Source organism: Chaetomium strumarium, assembly GCF_033439665.1.
Source record: "Chaetomium strumarium strain CBS 333.67 chromosome Unknown B0T15scaffold_6, whole genome shotgun sequence".
NCBI classification, from domain to species: Eukaryota; Fungi; Ascomycota; class Sordariomycetes; order Sordariales; family Chaetomiaceae; genus Chaetomium; species Chaetomium strumarium.
The window spans coordinates 1,942,691-1,957,972 of NW_026944434.1; the positions used below are offsets into that span (position 1 = coordinate 1,942,691).

Sequence of the window (15,282 nt, forward strand, 5' to 3'; positions counted from 1 at the left end):
GCGCCATGTCACTTTCCCGGTTACCCCCAGGGATTCTTCTCCATGTTCTTGGCTTTTGGGCTCTGAGTTCTTCACCTATGATAACTACATACTATCCACCAATTGACCATTTCCCGAACCTGGTACGACCTGGCTTGGGCGGTCTCGGGGATTCACCAAGGACGAGGCCGCGCTTAAGCGAAGTGCCCCATACATGGTCACAATCGAGCTATTCTTTGAGCGTCAGCGATGAGTCAAGGTAGTAGGCACCTGCGCAACCTGATTCGTCTCTAGCGAAGCTGGCAGCTACATTATCGCAATCATGTCCAGGGATACAGCTTATTTGGACGCGGCCCCTCTGGCTGCCCGACCTTCTCTCTCTCCAACATCTCATCTCCTTGGAACTCGACACTGGGGACTGTCTTCAAGTTCTCAAACCACCACCTCCAAATAACAATGTGCATCTCCGTCGGTCAAACAAACTCCCTGCTACCATGGTTGTGACATCTCCATTGCCGAATGGAGGGGATATGTGAGGACCTCCTCGAGCATCCACCAAGCGACCCAGCCCTCGAGCAAGTCATCATTAATTTGAACATCTCCCAGCTGTCCGATACCATCACATCATACCGCTACCCAAATCGCTGCCGGACTGTTGTTAGGGAATCTTTCACAGAAACGCAGGCAGCAACACTCGCCGCCTGTTTACGGAACCCTCGATCTCTAAGGAAGGATTATTTCACACGACCTGCCGTCTCTTGATGTATATGCCTTTGACGCAATCACGGGGAGACGAATTTCGGCCAGCAAATAATGGGGACTGGGATGCAGACGGCGAAGTGGTTGACGAAGACTCGAGGACGACGAGAGCGACCTGTTTGACAGCGACTGCCCAATCACGCCGCAGATAGTTTGGTAGGCTCTCTCTTCCTCCTCTTGCATCCTTATGGGGCGACTGCTGTCTACATCATCCTGGTGATACCGCTTGGATTATTCCGTTCTGTTATGCTGTCATTACTGGTCCCAGTACCCGATAGCAACGCTTGAGACGGGCGTCATGGTCAACGCATAATGTTAGTAACAGATAGAAAATCGGGGCCAAATCCCACCGTGGCATTAGAATACCCTCCTGCGGGGTCTGAATGTCCACTTGAACTGTAGGCATGTTGATGGAGAAGGATGAGAAGGATGAGAAGGGGATCTGGCAGAGAGCAAGAGATGAGGGAGAAAGAAGAGCGGCATGATCAGACCGATATCCGCGACATACATGCATATGGGCAGACGGATGTCGTGCACTCAATGAATCACATCAACTTCTTGGGGCACTCTCGTTGTTTTGTTATGATCAAGAAAGGATGCCGTTAAACGTACGGTGCTTTACGGACTGGGGCAGGTGGGACACAGTCAAGCCAATCAGCGCAATCCCTGCTGGTGCCCACCGTTGAGAACTCTGACATCAAATCGCGACTGCTTGTCTGGGACATGCATCGGTGTTGTGGAAGCCTATCTGCCACATTTTTCTTCTGTTCACAGCCCCAGTGCTTTTCGGATGCGTACCTGACTCAAATAATATCCTAATATACTAGTTCTATCCTAGCTGGAGGTAGGGCAGTGAAAGGGCATCCATTTCTCAGGAGAAACCCGAGCAGTCGCGTTCGTCAATACACGCGCCACGCAGCGTCACGCGCAAAGGATCCAATGTGGCCTGGCCACTATAACGAACAAAGCTGGCAGGCGCCATCATCTGCAGCTGCCAATGCTTCAAATTTCGAGGTTGATGGTTATCTACCGCCGCGGCAGAGTTCAATTCTCAATGACTTCAACTTCACATCAAACCTGGACCATTTAATAGGCTCAGCCAGTAGCATTTACACGTCCCCTTCAACCGATCTCGGCTTTTCGACGAACAGTGCCAATGTGAGCAAGGCGCCTTCTATGTCTTCACCATGTACTCCTTCTTCACCTCTTGTTGAGCGCTTCACTGACTCAGTCCCAGTCGCCTGGAAGGGCTCATGCACAAGCCATGTCGGGCACACCCCCGACCACCCGGATCGGGCTGGACGCCCGCGCTGCTGAGCTGAAGGAGAAGTTGCTCAGGAGCCGGAGCCAATCACAAGCGCGCGCAAACTCGGCACACCCGTCACCCAGTGCTACCAAGGCCGGCGTCAGTGTTGGTGTTGCGCCAGCGAGTCCGGCAAACATATCCGAGCCCGGAGTCCGCGCATCGGACCAAACGAAACCGGCCCAGTCAATGCCGCGCGAGGACCCCCAGCCCTCTGCGTCAACGTCATCTGGGTCCGAGGCAAGCGAACTGCGGCAAATGATTTCCTCCCTTCTGGCTCCCACCCCGGACTCTAAGAATGACGGTTCCAGTCGCAGCAATGAGGCCCACAAGGCTGCCGCCGACCAAGAGAGGCCTAAGGAGGGAGAGGGGTCATCTGGTCTCCGGCCTGCCGCCACCAACGGCCGACGCCCGGGGCTCACTCTTTCTACGACCAGCTCGACACGAAAAGCTAGCCCGCCCAATCCCAGCCATGTCTCCCACAAGGCCGCCAAAGAGGCAAATCTTGAGGAGGGAGAGGTAACGAGCCCAGACGAAGGTACGCTGAAAGGGTCCGATGCCAAGAGCCCCTTGGCCACGCCTGCTTTGCGCACGGATGGCTCCCGGCCCGCTGCAGCTAGCGGAGGTCGCCGAGAATCCGCTCGCGGGAACACTGACCCGGCGCCCGTAAGGAAAGGTCCTCAGGAGGGAGAGGCAACAAGGTCAGGGGGAGCGGCGTTGAGAAGGGGGGCCCCTAAGACTCCGTCGGCCACGCCTGTTTCGCGCAGTAGTAATGCTCCATCCACCGCGGCTTCTGACCGTCGCTGGGAATCCGCTCGCAAGGAGACTGAGCCGACGTCCGGAAGACAACCTGCCCAAGATCCAACTCGTCGTGACAGCGGGAGCAAGCCACATACAGCAGCTTCTAAGCCGGCGGTTCAGAGTGCCGATTCCGCTGAGAAGCTGAAGACGGGTCACCACAGCAATAGTATCAGCCAGGTTGTCACCGGGATGGGCCCACCTCCTCCCGTCGGTTCTGCTCCCGCCCGAACTGCGGAGGACGACAAAGTCTTACCCTCCCCTTCTCAGCGCTCGCCACGCAGGCCCTCCGCCGCCAGTCTCGGCAACATCAAGCACGAGGACAGTAGCACCCACCACACTTCGGCCGGCAGCAAAAACCTGGACGAACCCAGGCGTCGGTCAGCGCCGAACCACTACCGCGATGACCCGGCTGCCTTGCCAGCCAAGCGCCCGGAAGTATTACGTCGTGCGGATGAATCGGCTCTGTCTGGCGAGGCCTTCACTCGGCTGCTCAACCAGGTGCCCGACCTCAGGGACTGGCTCGAGATGACTAACTACGACGATGTGGAGACTCGGACCAGAAAGCTCGATCGCTTCCGGAGAGCGAAGGTTCTTGCCGCGGAGAAGCGCAGGATTGAGGAGGAGGAGAAGAAGCTCATGGAGGAAGAAGCGCTAGAGATGGCTTTGACGCCATCGACTGTCGTCCCGCTTACCGGCGTGGGGAAAGGCACGCCCGTTCCACAGGACACGCCGCACGCTCGTCCTGACAAGAGAGCCCGCGAGGAAAGTCCATCGGAGTCTCGCCAGGCAAAGGTGCCTCGGAGCGAAGCACCTCCACACAGTTTATCCGAGGTTGACACCAGAACCCGGCAGCCTTCTCCCCCCGGCAAGGCTGTGCAGCCCCCAAGGTCCCCTGGCCGGGGTTCGCCGCCGTCTCGGCTCCCGCGTCCGCCGTCTCCTAGCCGCCACGAGTATCGTCGACCCCGAGAGCCCTCTCCCTACCGGCCATCTCGTCCAGGGCCAAGGCCCGGCGCTGATAATTACGGCAGCCACGACGACTATCCTCCAAGGCCCGAGCGGTCGAGGAGCTACAGGACATATCCAGTCCCCATCGATTTGGGTCGCAAGGGTGGTGAGTACTAGGACCGATCATTTCCCATTTCCTTTCCCTGTGTCTCAGAAGGCTGTGTTTATGACTGACATTACGGCAGATACCCGTTATTTCATCTTGAAATCCTTCACTGAGGAGAACGTGCGACAGTGCATGGACGATGTAAGTGCTGATCATCCCCACCTAATCTGAACGCGCCGCCATCCCCTCTCTTCTTTCTTCACGTGACAAAACAACTGACTCTTCCAGGGCATCTGGACCACACAAGTTCAAAATGGAGGACTCTTCACAAAGGCCTACAAGGACTGCAGGAATGTAATATTCTTCTTTTCTGTTAATAAGAGCAAAGCTTTCCAGGGATATGTAAGTTTGGCCAACGTTTCCCTTCTTTTTTCCAAACTTCATTCTCTCTTCTCCGTTTTGTCCCATTAGTAGTAATACTGATCTCTTCTTCCAGGCACGCATGGCATCTGCACCATCTCCGGACATTCCTACCCCCAGATGGGTCAAGGCGCTCAACTGGGATACTAGCGTATGTAAAACCCCTCTTGGGTCGTCCATCGCCCCCTTTTTTTTCAACTTTCCAGCGCCTCTACGCCAAAAAGCTCCCCTCCACCCAACCACCCCTCTCCTCTGGAAATCGTAATCGCTGACTTTATTATGGGAACTTTAGCACCCATTCTACGTGGAGTGGCTCAGCAAAACGTCAGTCGACTTCTTCCGCATCGGCCACCTCAAGAACGCTTACAACGAGAACCTGTCGGTCCTGGTCGGTAAGGACGGACAGGAAATCGAGCCACAATGTGGCGCCGACCTGCTGAGAGAGATGGAAGCCATTGCGCTTGGGCGATCAGAACCGGAGAGAGAGGACGGATATCCGTCCCGTCGAGAGAGTGGTGGTGGTGGTCCTTGGAGTGCCGGAGCCGGTTACCATCCTGATAGATGGGGTTATGGGTCGAGGTACAAAGGGGATAAGGCCCGTTAGAGGCGCGCGTCCAGCTGAGAAAGGGGTTGGAATGGAATGGAATTCTTACTGGCCGGGGGAAATGGGGGGGAAAAGGGGGGGGGGGGAGCTGGTGATGGCGATTCTGACGCGTGGCTTGGACCGTCCTGTCTCTGCGTATAAGCTGAGGTATATTTGTGTTCTAGCGTATACATTCCGTGCAGCGCAACTACTGGTATAATACCCTGTATATTTGCACAGTGATGATGAACAGCGGTTATTTCCGAAGGGCAGCATGCATTCAGGATGAGGATCCTGTTCCCTTCATCGAGAGCCATCCACCCGTCCTGCATACTCTTCTGCATGTAGCACTGCTTTGGGGGATCCAGTCCTTTTAGGAGTCTGTTATAGTCCTAACGAGTGTTGTGACTTCCTTGAGGGGCAACGGGAATGTCACCTGGCTCTCCCGAGTCCTCGGAAAGGAAGAGGCCGGAGATCAACACTGCCACTCACCACATCAGACATCCTCATCATCATCATGCGGGGCTATCCATCCTTTTCCCTGTTGACCCCGGGACAGTCAATATTCTCTCGCTCCGCATTCGATGGTGACTTTAAAGCGTTTCCATGCCCATCCGGGTTGTCGTCACCCGCCCCGGGGCCTTCGTTTGATGTCTAATGTTTAGCTTCTTCTAGACACTAAGACGCATGCCGGGTACTCAACGGGGAAACACTTCATCCGGAAGGTTTGCAAGGGGATCATACTACCAGTCGTCGTCTTGCACATCGTCTTGCGGCACCTGCGTGATTTCTGGAGTCCCTTGAGATAATAAGGTTTTTCCTTTTATGGCAATTTGTATTGAGTGACGCAAGTAACGTACGGCTCATCCAACGAAACACAGTTACTTACATGGATAGAATTATGTTACACCTGTTTACCGGCTCCCCGGGGCTGCCCAGAAGTCAACCAAGTCCGCCCTCGCCTCTGCTTGCTCAGGGACGCGACAACCATGTCTCGAGGTGGGTTCTTGTCATGCAACAGAGATTAGAACTATCATAAGCATAATCCTAGCATACGCCGAACATAACCTTCTTCAAACCCTAAGGAGGCCAGCCAAGATCCGCAGAGCAACGCCCTGTACAATACCTACCTAAGAAAGTGTCTAGACAAGTGGCCCAGCCTCATCCTTTTCCGCAAGGGTATCTCATACGTACATTCCCATGCCAACTCGCCGGAGCGGCCGCTGGCTGGCCTTCAGATCGGCGAGTGAGGGAGATGAGACAAAGAAAAGAAGAAGGAGGATCAAAAGTGCAAAAAGAAACAAGGGAAGGGAACCGTCCCGTCCAGTTCGGTCCCCGGGGGATATCATTCTGAGTACTAGTAAGTAGTAGTAGTAGTAGTAGTACGCGCTTGTGCTTTGCAGCCATGGAATGTGAGGAGGGTGAGGAGAAGTACTAGGAGTACTAGTAGTAGTAATAAGTAGTACTAGGAAATTTGTGGGGGGACAAAAAAAGACCGTTGGAAATCAGTATCGCCGCCCTCCATAGAGCCTCCAGAAGACCAACAAGGATCCATCCAAACCAACCAAAAACAAAAATCCAGAGAGCACGCCCCTCCGCCCATCTGTGAAGTGAGTAAACCCTCACTCATTCTGTGCCTACCACAAGGTTGTACCCGGCAATCCCTCTTTCCGTTCCCTTCCCTTCCCTTCCTGAACCTGTGTGATGATGACCCCATTCCCCCGCACCTTTTTCCACCGAGAGTTTGGTATCACTTAAGTAAGGTAAGTAGTAAGTACGGTAAGTAAGTTAGGTGTGAATCGTGCTTTCCCCACCAAGTTAGGTAAGGTAGTTACTCGTAAAAGAACCCCAACCGTGCTAAGAAACAACAAAACAAAAAGCCAGACAAAAGAAAATCGCTCTTCTTTTTAAAGCTCTCTCTCACAGCTCTTCTTAATCAGATCAGATCAGATCAGATGAGAGATATACTCTACTCTCAATGCCTCCCATGCCCCACACCAACACCAACACCATCCAGCTCCAGCCCAGGCAAGGCATTGACAATGCCCAACCCATTCAGCTGCTGCTGGTGAAGACTTTGCACAGCAGCAGCGGGATGATGATGATGGTGATGATAGGGCAAGCCGGGCCCTCCTCCCGAGGCAAACATTGCTGCCGCCGCCGCGTGGTGGGCGGCTGCTGCTGCGGCGGCGGCGGCGGCGGTCGTGGTGTGTAGTGCCGAGTGCGGTGTGGTAGTAGTACTGGTAGTGGTAGGAGTGCTTGCGGACACTGCCGTTGCTGGGGAGTGGTGGTGCGGTAGGTGTTGTTGTTGCCGTTGTTGTTGTTGGCTGGTATGGTTATGGTTGTGGTTATTGTGGGGATGATGGTGGGATATTGTGCTGGTATCCAGCCGCGGCAGTGACATGTGTTGTTGTTGGTGGTGGTGAGGGTGGTGCATGGATGCGAAGGGGCTCGCCATGGCTGGGAGACCACCACCACCAACACCACCACTGACATACCCTGTTGGTATTGCTGTTGGAGTACTAGTAGTACTAGTAGTTGCTGTTGTTACGGGATAGAGGGAGGTGAGCGAGGCGGGGACGGTGCGCGGACCGCCGGCGGCGTGGGAGTGGGAGCTGTAAGGATGGTGGCCGTGGCCGTAGCTCGTCGTCTCGGCCTCGTAGCCGCTACCCGGGTGGGGGTGCGGGCTGTCGTCGTCGTCGGGCGAAGTGCCGGGCCCGCCGTCCATGCTCATGCGCGCGCGCTTGTGCGGCGGCTTGTGGTGGTGGTGGTCCACGTCGTAAGGCGTGGCCGTGGTGGTGGCGTAGCCGTACGACGAGCCCCCGGTGGTGGCCGTGTAGTCACCCGCGGCCGACCGGAGTTGCGGCGAGTCGGCGTAGTAGCTCGTCGCCTGGGAGCTCAGCGAGCCGCGGGACCGGTCGAGCGGGCCGCCGCCGCCGCCGCCCATGCCCACCGGGTCGTGCAGGCTGCTGAGGCGGCGCAGCGGGTGCGGGGAGTGGCCGGTCGGGCTGAGAGTTAGATCCTGCTGCTGCTGGTGGTGGTGGTGGTGGTGGTGGCTGCCGTCGTGCGCGAGGTAGCCGTGCTGGTGCATCCCCTGCGACGACGCCCGCATCGGGTCGGCCTGGCCAATGGTCCGCTTCTTGGTCGACACGGTGCGCGAGTCCTTGCGGAGGCGCAGGCGCACGCCCTGGTCGCTGAAGGAGCGCGTCAGGAATGTCGACTCGGCCAGTCCCGGGAATGTCTTGGTCGCGTAGACCACAAACGGGTCCGACACGGTGCGCGAGAGCAGCCAGCACTCCTTTTCCGCCAGCTTGAGCTCGTACAGGATGAAGGCCAGCCTGTACGTGCCCACCCTCCGCACCGAGAGGTCGCCGAAGACGAAGAAGCCGCCCTGGCTGTTGTCCGTGTCCTTGAGGCTGTACAGAGACGACACGAGCGTGCCCGTGAGGTCGTTCTCCTTGGGGCCCGCCTGCTCGTCCTGATCCTCGTCGCCCTTGCGGATCAGCCGCGCCGTCAGGATCAGATAGGGGTTCTGGAGAAACGTCCTGGCCGGGTCTTTCCGCGGGTTGACCAGCAGCTGCACAATGGGCGGCGGGTCGATCGGTTTCCTCTCTATACCCTGCGTTAGCGTCGTCGTCTCCCGAACCGTTGGGACAACAAACAGATGGAAAGTGTGTGCTGGAGCTGATTGTTTTCGGAAGAGTGAAGGGATAGTAGTAAGTAGTACAATACCTTTGCCTTTTCCGATGGCTACGCAGGCATACTTGGGCTGTTGCCGCACCACCAACTCAAAGTCACCCCCTCCCAATGTCGACATCATACTGCCGTTGTTTCTCTTGTTGTGTGGCCGTCTCCGTCTTCCCTTGGGCGTACTAATGGGACGATTTCAGAAGAAGAACAACAACACCGAAAGCATCTAAAGGAACTTGCTGCTGTCAGTTTCAGCAGTGCGAGAGGCGGAATGTGGTATAGGTCGTCGGGGTGTTGGAGAATGAGGGGAAAGGGAGTGACGGATGCTGTATGTATGGATGGGGCGTGGTCGTAGGGGTGGAACTGACACAGATTGTAATAAGTACTACTAGTGGTAGTTGTGTGTGTAAGTACTAGTAAGCAGCGATGCAGTTCGGCAGCCTAATAAGTGTGACAGTCCGGGGGTGTTGTCGACAAGCTGGAGTCCTGGACATGCAGCGAGCGGCCGGGGGTAGCTTGATTCGAATCCCGGGAGCTTCGGTGTCAGTGGGCGGGGCAGCCGGCACTGCACTGCACTGCTTGTTGCTTTGCGCTGCGGGAGGCGAGGCGCGGAGGGTGGGATGCGTCAAAGAGCAAGGCTCTGCAGCATGCAGGACCTGAGTAGTAAGCTGGTTGCTGCGTTCTGAAGGCCAACCGGCTTCCGAGACTCGAAGACGGCCGGAGTTGGTAGAGTGGATTGTACAGTGTACAGGACAATACACCGGGCCTGGCGGGACGGAGAACTTGAAGGCGGAGTGGCAAATGCCAAAAAAAGGCTGCTGTCGTCACTCGTCCAGATTGTCCAGTCCTCGTGCACGCCGCAGTAAGCTTCTGCCTCCGGGACAGTCTTGCCCGCTCCTCATCCTCTTCTTGCCCGTGCGTTCTTCTCCCTCTCCCGTTCCTATCTTTGGTGACTCCACCAAGCGGTAGCAAGTCGAAGGGGAGGCCGGCTTATGGCTTCAGATTTGACAATGGACGGGCCACGGACTGTCTCTTGTCAATTTCGTAATAATAGCACTGCAGCTTTTGTCTCGTCGTTGAGGGTTGTAGATGTAAATCCAGGAAGCCGTGTGATGCGCATGTGTGCCGAATCTGGAGCCTTTTTGTCTGCGAGGATTGTAATCCGGGGTTAAGGAGCCGCTCCGTCAGGGGTGGGGGAGGTGATCGTCTGGAACCGGTTGCAGGCCGGAGGAGGATGGGATGAAAAGGGTAGATGAGGTGAAGTAAGAGTTAGATCAGATATAGTAGCTACCGTATAGCAGCACCCTAAAATGGGATGTATGTAGTACTGTATTGTATGTACATGTGCAAGTACAAGTACGGTCACATAGCGGAGCGGGACGAGGAGCATAACAGGAAAGTTCACAAAGGAAACATCCAGTCAGGACCGCTCCTCGGTGCAAAGTGGAGGTGGACATCAATAACAGATTTGCAAAAGCTCAGTGATATGATTGACAGCGAGGGATATGCCCGGAAGCTACTTGGAATCAGCGGAACGTCGGAGGGCCTCGAGGCTTCCCCAGAGGACTTCCATTGGTCTCGATCCTCACCGTGCAAGATGACTCGACCGAAGCAGAGAGCAGCTCATGGGTTGTGTGCTCGATGTGCTAGGGGTTCTGGGCCACGGGTCCTGGACGGCAGAACACCTGCTACCACCCACTAACGTTACCCCATCGCCGCCGGCAGAGCACCCGAGCAGTGCAAGGGGAGGGCCTGCAGAGTGAACAGGGCAGGGATGACGCAGGGCAGGACAGGGCAGGGTAGACCGGAGTGGGTCGATATTCCAACGTCGCAAAGATGGCTTTTGACTGACACTCTGACAGACGGGAAGGGCTTGGCGGCGTTTGCGGTCCTGCGAATCTCGTCAAGTCCATGTGCTGCCCGAACCGGTGATGCGCGGCCCAGACACCAAGTTCCGCTTCCCGGAAACACACACACAAACGCGGGCCGTCCTCAGGAGGGGCAAGCCGTCAGTGTTGAATTGGGGGAAGACATCATCGAAGGAAGTCCCTTGGCCGCTGATGGGAGTGCCCGGTACGTGCCAAGGATGGCCGGCCATGACCCTTCTGGATAAATGGGCCGGAAGTCGGCCTGCGGCAACGCCACCAGCTCAAACTGCCACTAACGCTGCGGTAAGCTTCCGCCGGCCTTCACCTGTCCCATCCTTAACCTGGAATAGCGCCAAAGGGTAGGTAATACTGCTCCGGAACGAACGAGGTATGTATGCAGGTACTCAGGACGGGGCTGCGGACTTGCAAGGTCCCGGACTGCGGACATGTCTTCCCATGGCGGTGTCCTGAGCCCGTAGTGTATGTCGTCCTATTCTAACCCCCGTGTCTCTTGTATTGTGCTGGAACTGTCCCCTGGCGGTGTTTTGCTGCTGTTGTTAAGCCCTCTCCAACCGTCCCTGCACACCGTTGTTCTCTTCTGCATTTCATTTCCCCCACTTTGCCTGGAGCACCCCGGGCATCTCGGCTGCTGGCGTTGTATGTATGTTAGTACTGTACATACGTACATACCTATAGTAGTACTGGGGTGCTGTGCGGTCACGGCTTTGGCCTTTCTCGAACAATGAGCTGCCCCGGCATTGATGAGAAGCGATCCACCGTCCGACTGTTCCGTTCTGGGGCCTTGCTGCTGTCTGTGCGCTGCAGCCTGCATACAACGCATAACGCAGGAGCTGGCTCTAAGCCCTTTCCAGCCCAATCCCTCGCCTCTGCCGTCTCTTTTCGTCAAGGACCGCTATTCCTGAGATCTCACCCTCCCCGGGTGCCACATGAGGCCCGAACTCGCAGTGTAACCGAGCTGGCTGTTGCCATCGGAGGTCCCTCCCGGTTCTTCTTCTGGGTTCGGTTTGCATGCTGGGTGCAGAAATACGTAACAATGCGCTTTTGTGAAAGCGGCTCTGAAGCCAACAACTCAAGATACCGGCGAGCCGTCACATCTACGCTCTGCTGAGGAGCAACCATCACTGATAGCGGCCGAGCCGCAGTGACGTCCAGCAATTCTGTGCTTTAACCAGGGAGGATGACAAAGGACCGCCGCTCGCCTAACCTTTCTAGAAGGCTTCGAGTTGTTTTCTTCTAGCTCGTGCTCGGATCCCTTCATCAAAGCGTTTGCATTCAGCCTAACATCGGGGGCACATGGTATAAATTCAGGGACGGCCAGAGTCCCACCCCAGCTAATGCATGAGCGGCATGTCAAGAGGAAGGGGGGAGCGGGTTTCGTCCCGTGGTTCGTCAACTCCAACATAGGTACCTACCAACCGCGACCTGCCACTTGGAAAGTCATCATGCTGCGTTTCGAAATCTTCTCATCAACTGTCCTAATGTCGAGCAGGAAGGGTTGGTGCGACATGGACAATAAGCCCCTTCGTGTCGTCTCCTCGTAGCCACAAAGGATCGTGAAGGAACCTCGAGATACTCCGAGACGGTCTGTTGTCGATAGCGAGCTCGTTATATTAATAATTAACGCTCGAGCGTATCAGCATCCATGCGCTTGGCAATGCGCGTGGCGCTGTGTGTGCAAGGTAAGCGGCCCCTAGCGTTGAGCGACATCGTCTGATGGCGCGGGGAGACAATGGACTGCCCAAGCTCTGTATGTACGTAACATGTGGCTTTGTTGATGATCAAGGGCGGCGGCGTGGGAGGGCCTTGGTATGTCCTCTCGCCCAAGAAAGCATCGCCAACATATTCATATTCGCAGAGCGGGGTGGACCCGGTGTCCGGAGTTTAGTTTCGTGTGCCTTCTCGGCCAGATCCGAGCCGGGAAGCCCCCTCGAAGGGCGGCCGCTTATTAACTCGGCTTTGTGCAGACTCCGTCCATTCGGCAACGTTCCGTAACGCATTGGGGGCCGAAGGCATCTGACAGCCTGACAAAACGACTTCACTCGTACTTCTACAGGCTGTAGTAGAGCGCTGTAATAAAGCAGGCGCAGGTTGAACGAAGCTTTTTGCTATCCCCACTGCTAACCAAGGAACCCGCGTCGATGATTTTCTGGGGGAAGCAGGCTCTTGCTGTGGTCCAACCTCTCCTTCACAGATCTTGGTTGCCCTTGTGCCAGATGGGATTGGGCTCCGCCGTATACACGGGCTTCAGGTGCCGTGGTTGCAGAGGCCAATCACCTCCTCAGTTACTGAACCGGGCTGCGGGTCCGCGGTTAACCGACGTGCTTTCGCGCTGCTGCATAACCTTTGGGATTGCAGCTTCATGGAGTGCTCGATTCGAGAGTTGTGGTGTGACTTACACCGTACATGTACATAGTACCGTACATACCTAGCGTACTACTGTACATAAGTTGCCAGCGGTCGCAGAACCGAGCTGAACATCCATAAAGCCGCATCGGTTCGCTTGCTGTCGTCGTATCTTGTCCTCGTCACGCCACTAGAGCTCGCTATTAACGGCCAGGATAGTCAATAGTAATCTCCCATTCCAATGAGCACACTGGCAGTTCACAAGCGCAAACTGATGAATCGGCCCTTCGATATCGGCGGAGAACTTTTTGACAGTTGACAGGCTTCGATCGGCTGCCTTGGCCGCATTGAAGGGGTCTGGGGGCTGTGGAGTTGTACGAGGACAGGGCTCAAACAATCTCCACACTTTGGGCGGAGCTGATCGAGCGAGGTGGAGCCACCTTCAAACGAGCTTCCCAAACAGGGAACCTGCTCAACGTCGCACTCACGAGTCAACAGTCAGGGCAGCAACTGGGATCATCTGATTTCAAGCCGCAGCTTGATCCACTGCACGTGAGGTCGAATTTTGCGATAATTAATGTGCTAAACCGATGTACGCACCTAACTTGATTGTTCAAGTGCCCAATCCGTCCGGTATGATGAGACGAATCAGATATGGTGCTATTGGCTCCGTCAGGGCATCGGCTGGTCGACAAACGCTGTTCCGGCTTCCCAAATTGCCCCTACGGACCCTACCAGGTTTCGTCTTAACCGTTGCGGTCAGACGATGTTGCGGGACGCGGAAAGCGGATCGTGAGTGCCAAGCCGCGAATAGAGTCAATGTTGAAAAGCGAGCGCCCGCTGTCTGGCTGTGCATATTAGCGACGGGACTGACATGTATTCGTATTCCGTATATAACTCATTGTGTGAGTTCTCATCGTTGACTTTCTAAACAATTGAACCCGGAGGACCTATGTACTTGGCATGCCTGGTCGTTTGCTGCTACATCCCGAATCCCGATGCATTGCTGAAAGGCCGGTTACATTAACTCTCCGGCCCCTTTGTCTTATGACATGAGAACACTAGACGGAAAGGTAACTAGGCCATAAACACTTCCAACGTTGTGTAAAAGGGCGACATCTGGCAGCCTGCGGCTGTCGTGTGTGACACGGACCCTCTGGGTGCTGAGAGTTGACAATCCATTCCCCTCGAGATCCATCAAAAACGGGTGCAAGAAATAAGGCGCACATAGTGACAGCTACGGGGTACACTGTCACACGCGGGTTGATCTTACACGTGTACGGATCCGTATTCCTGAACAGCTTGCTCACTCGCAGCTTTCCGCAATCTGCAGATGGGATGTCAACCCGACTGGTTAGTGTAGACCGTTGCACACTCCACTGCTCGCTCGATGCGGACTTGGACAACGTCTGGGCTTTGCCGAAAGCAGCCATGGTCGTCCATGAATAGGGAGAACCCGGCCAATGGTGGGTAAGTACCCATAGCCCCATGCCCCTATAAATGGCATGTTAAGCCCTACCCGGCCTCGCATCCGGCTTTCACTGACATCCATGGATTCGATTTGCTGGACCAGTTCGCTCCGATCGGTAGGCCTTCCCCGGTTCTTTGCCTCTGCTCGCTCTCTTTCGTCGAACGCTAACAATGTCAAAGTGGAGGAGAGCGGAGGAGAGTGACAGCACGGGATGTGCTCTGAGAAGTTGAGGCTTAGCACAGCACCGGGGCCCGTCATTCCGTCCGAGAACTGGCAGTCTTGCCAGTTGCTGGCGGACGGAGACGGCCTGGACCTCGAGAGCGGCCCCCGGCCATCAAAGGACTCACAGGGTGTGCACTCTGCCTGTATCGTCGACTCCCGAATCCTGCCTGCACCTCGGACTCCTTTAGCCTCGGCGTTTCAGGCCGCACATCAACACACGTCCAGAAGGCTTCCAGATCTAGCTCCCGATATTGTTCATGCCCGACAGCGCGATAGCTGAACAACCGAAGGTGCGATTTTTCAAGCAACGGGGTTTTGTCTTGACAGTCCTCGGTCGTGGAAGGCGTTCATTCGGCCTTTCTTACCCACCCACCATTTGGCACCGGGAACCTCCATTCTCCGCGGCCCGACATGTCCATATCAAACTGGCTGATGACAATCCGCTGGATTATTCCAAGTTCCTCGCAATGCTTTGTTTTCCTCCCTGCTTCAGGTCCTTCACAGCAAACCCTCAGCCCACACAGCCGGGTTCTAAGTTCTGTAGGACGGTTTGGAGTGGATGCAAGTACCAGCTGCCGCAGGGGATACTGCAGAGACAAGAATCAGGTTTCCTTTTACCGGTGACCTCGTTCTGCTCTCCCTTTACCACGGCCTTGGGGTCGAGCCGCCGCGGGAATTTGCTGTGCCCGTCTGATGCCTTCACATTTCCCGGGTCGGGCCCCAACCACTTCCAATAACTGCAAACGGCCATAACTAGTGCAGCTGCCGACG

At 55.8% G+C, this 15,282-nt stretch overlaps 3 protein-coding genes across 3 annotated transcripts; 1 reads left to right on the forward strand and 2 right to left on the reverse strand.

Annotated features, from left to right (window-relative positions):
- Positions 1-2,002: 2,002 nt before the first annotated feature.
- On the forward strand, positions 2,003-4,917 carry B0T15DRAFT_513581 (YT521-B-like domain-containing protein; the record flags this gene model as incomplete). Its single annotated transcript, XM_062868051.1, has 5 exons — positions 2,003-3,953; positions 4,033-4,094; positions 4,182-4,295; positions 4,390-4,464; positions 4,606-4,917. 5 exons carry the CDS (start codon positions 2,003-2,005, stop codon positions 4,915-4,917), a joined length of 2,514 nt encoding a protein of 837 aa, XP_062719173.1.
- Positions 4,918-6,871: 1,954 nt separating this feature from the next.
- On the reverse strand, positions 6,872-8,713 carry B0T15DRAFT_495952 (velvet factor-domain-containing protein; the record flags this gene model as incomplete). Its single annotated transcript, XM_062867136.1, has 2 exons — positions 6,872-8,508; positions 8,629-8,713. The coding sequence occupies 2 exons, from the start codon at positions 8,711-8,713 to the stop codon at positions 6,872-6,874; spliced, it is 1,722 nt and encodes a 573-aa protein (XP_062719174.1).
- Positions 8,714-13,397: 4,684 nt separating this feature from the next.
- On the reverse strand, positions 13,398-13,708 carry B0T15DRAFT_540042 (uncharacterized protein). Its single transcript, XM_062869769.1, has one exon. The coding sequence runs from the start codon at positions 13,672-13,674 to the stop codon at positions 13,432-13,434; it is 243 nt and encodes an 80-aa protein (XP_062719175.1). The 5' UTR covers positions 13,675-13,708; the 3' UTR covers positions 13,398-13,431.
- Positions 13,709-15,282: the final 1,574 nt, after the last annotated feature.

Excerpts from the sequence above, each read along its gene's own strand:
- B0T15DRAFT_540042 (XM_062869769.1), bottom strand. The coding sequence starts at position 13,674 with ATGCACAGCCAGACAGCGGGCGCTCGCTTTTCAACATTGACTCTATTC.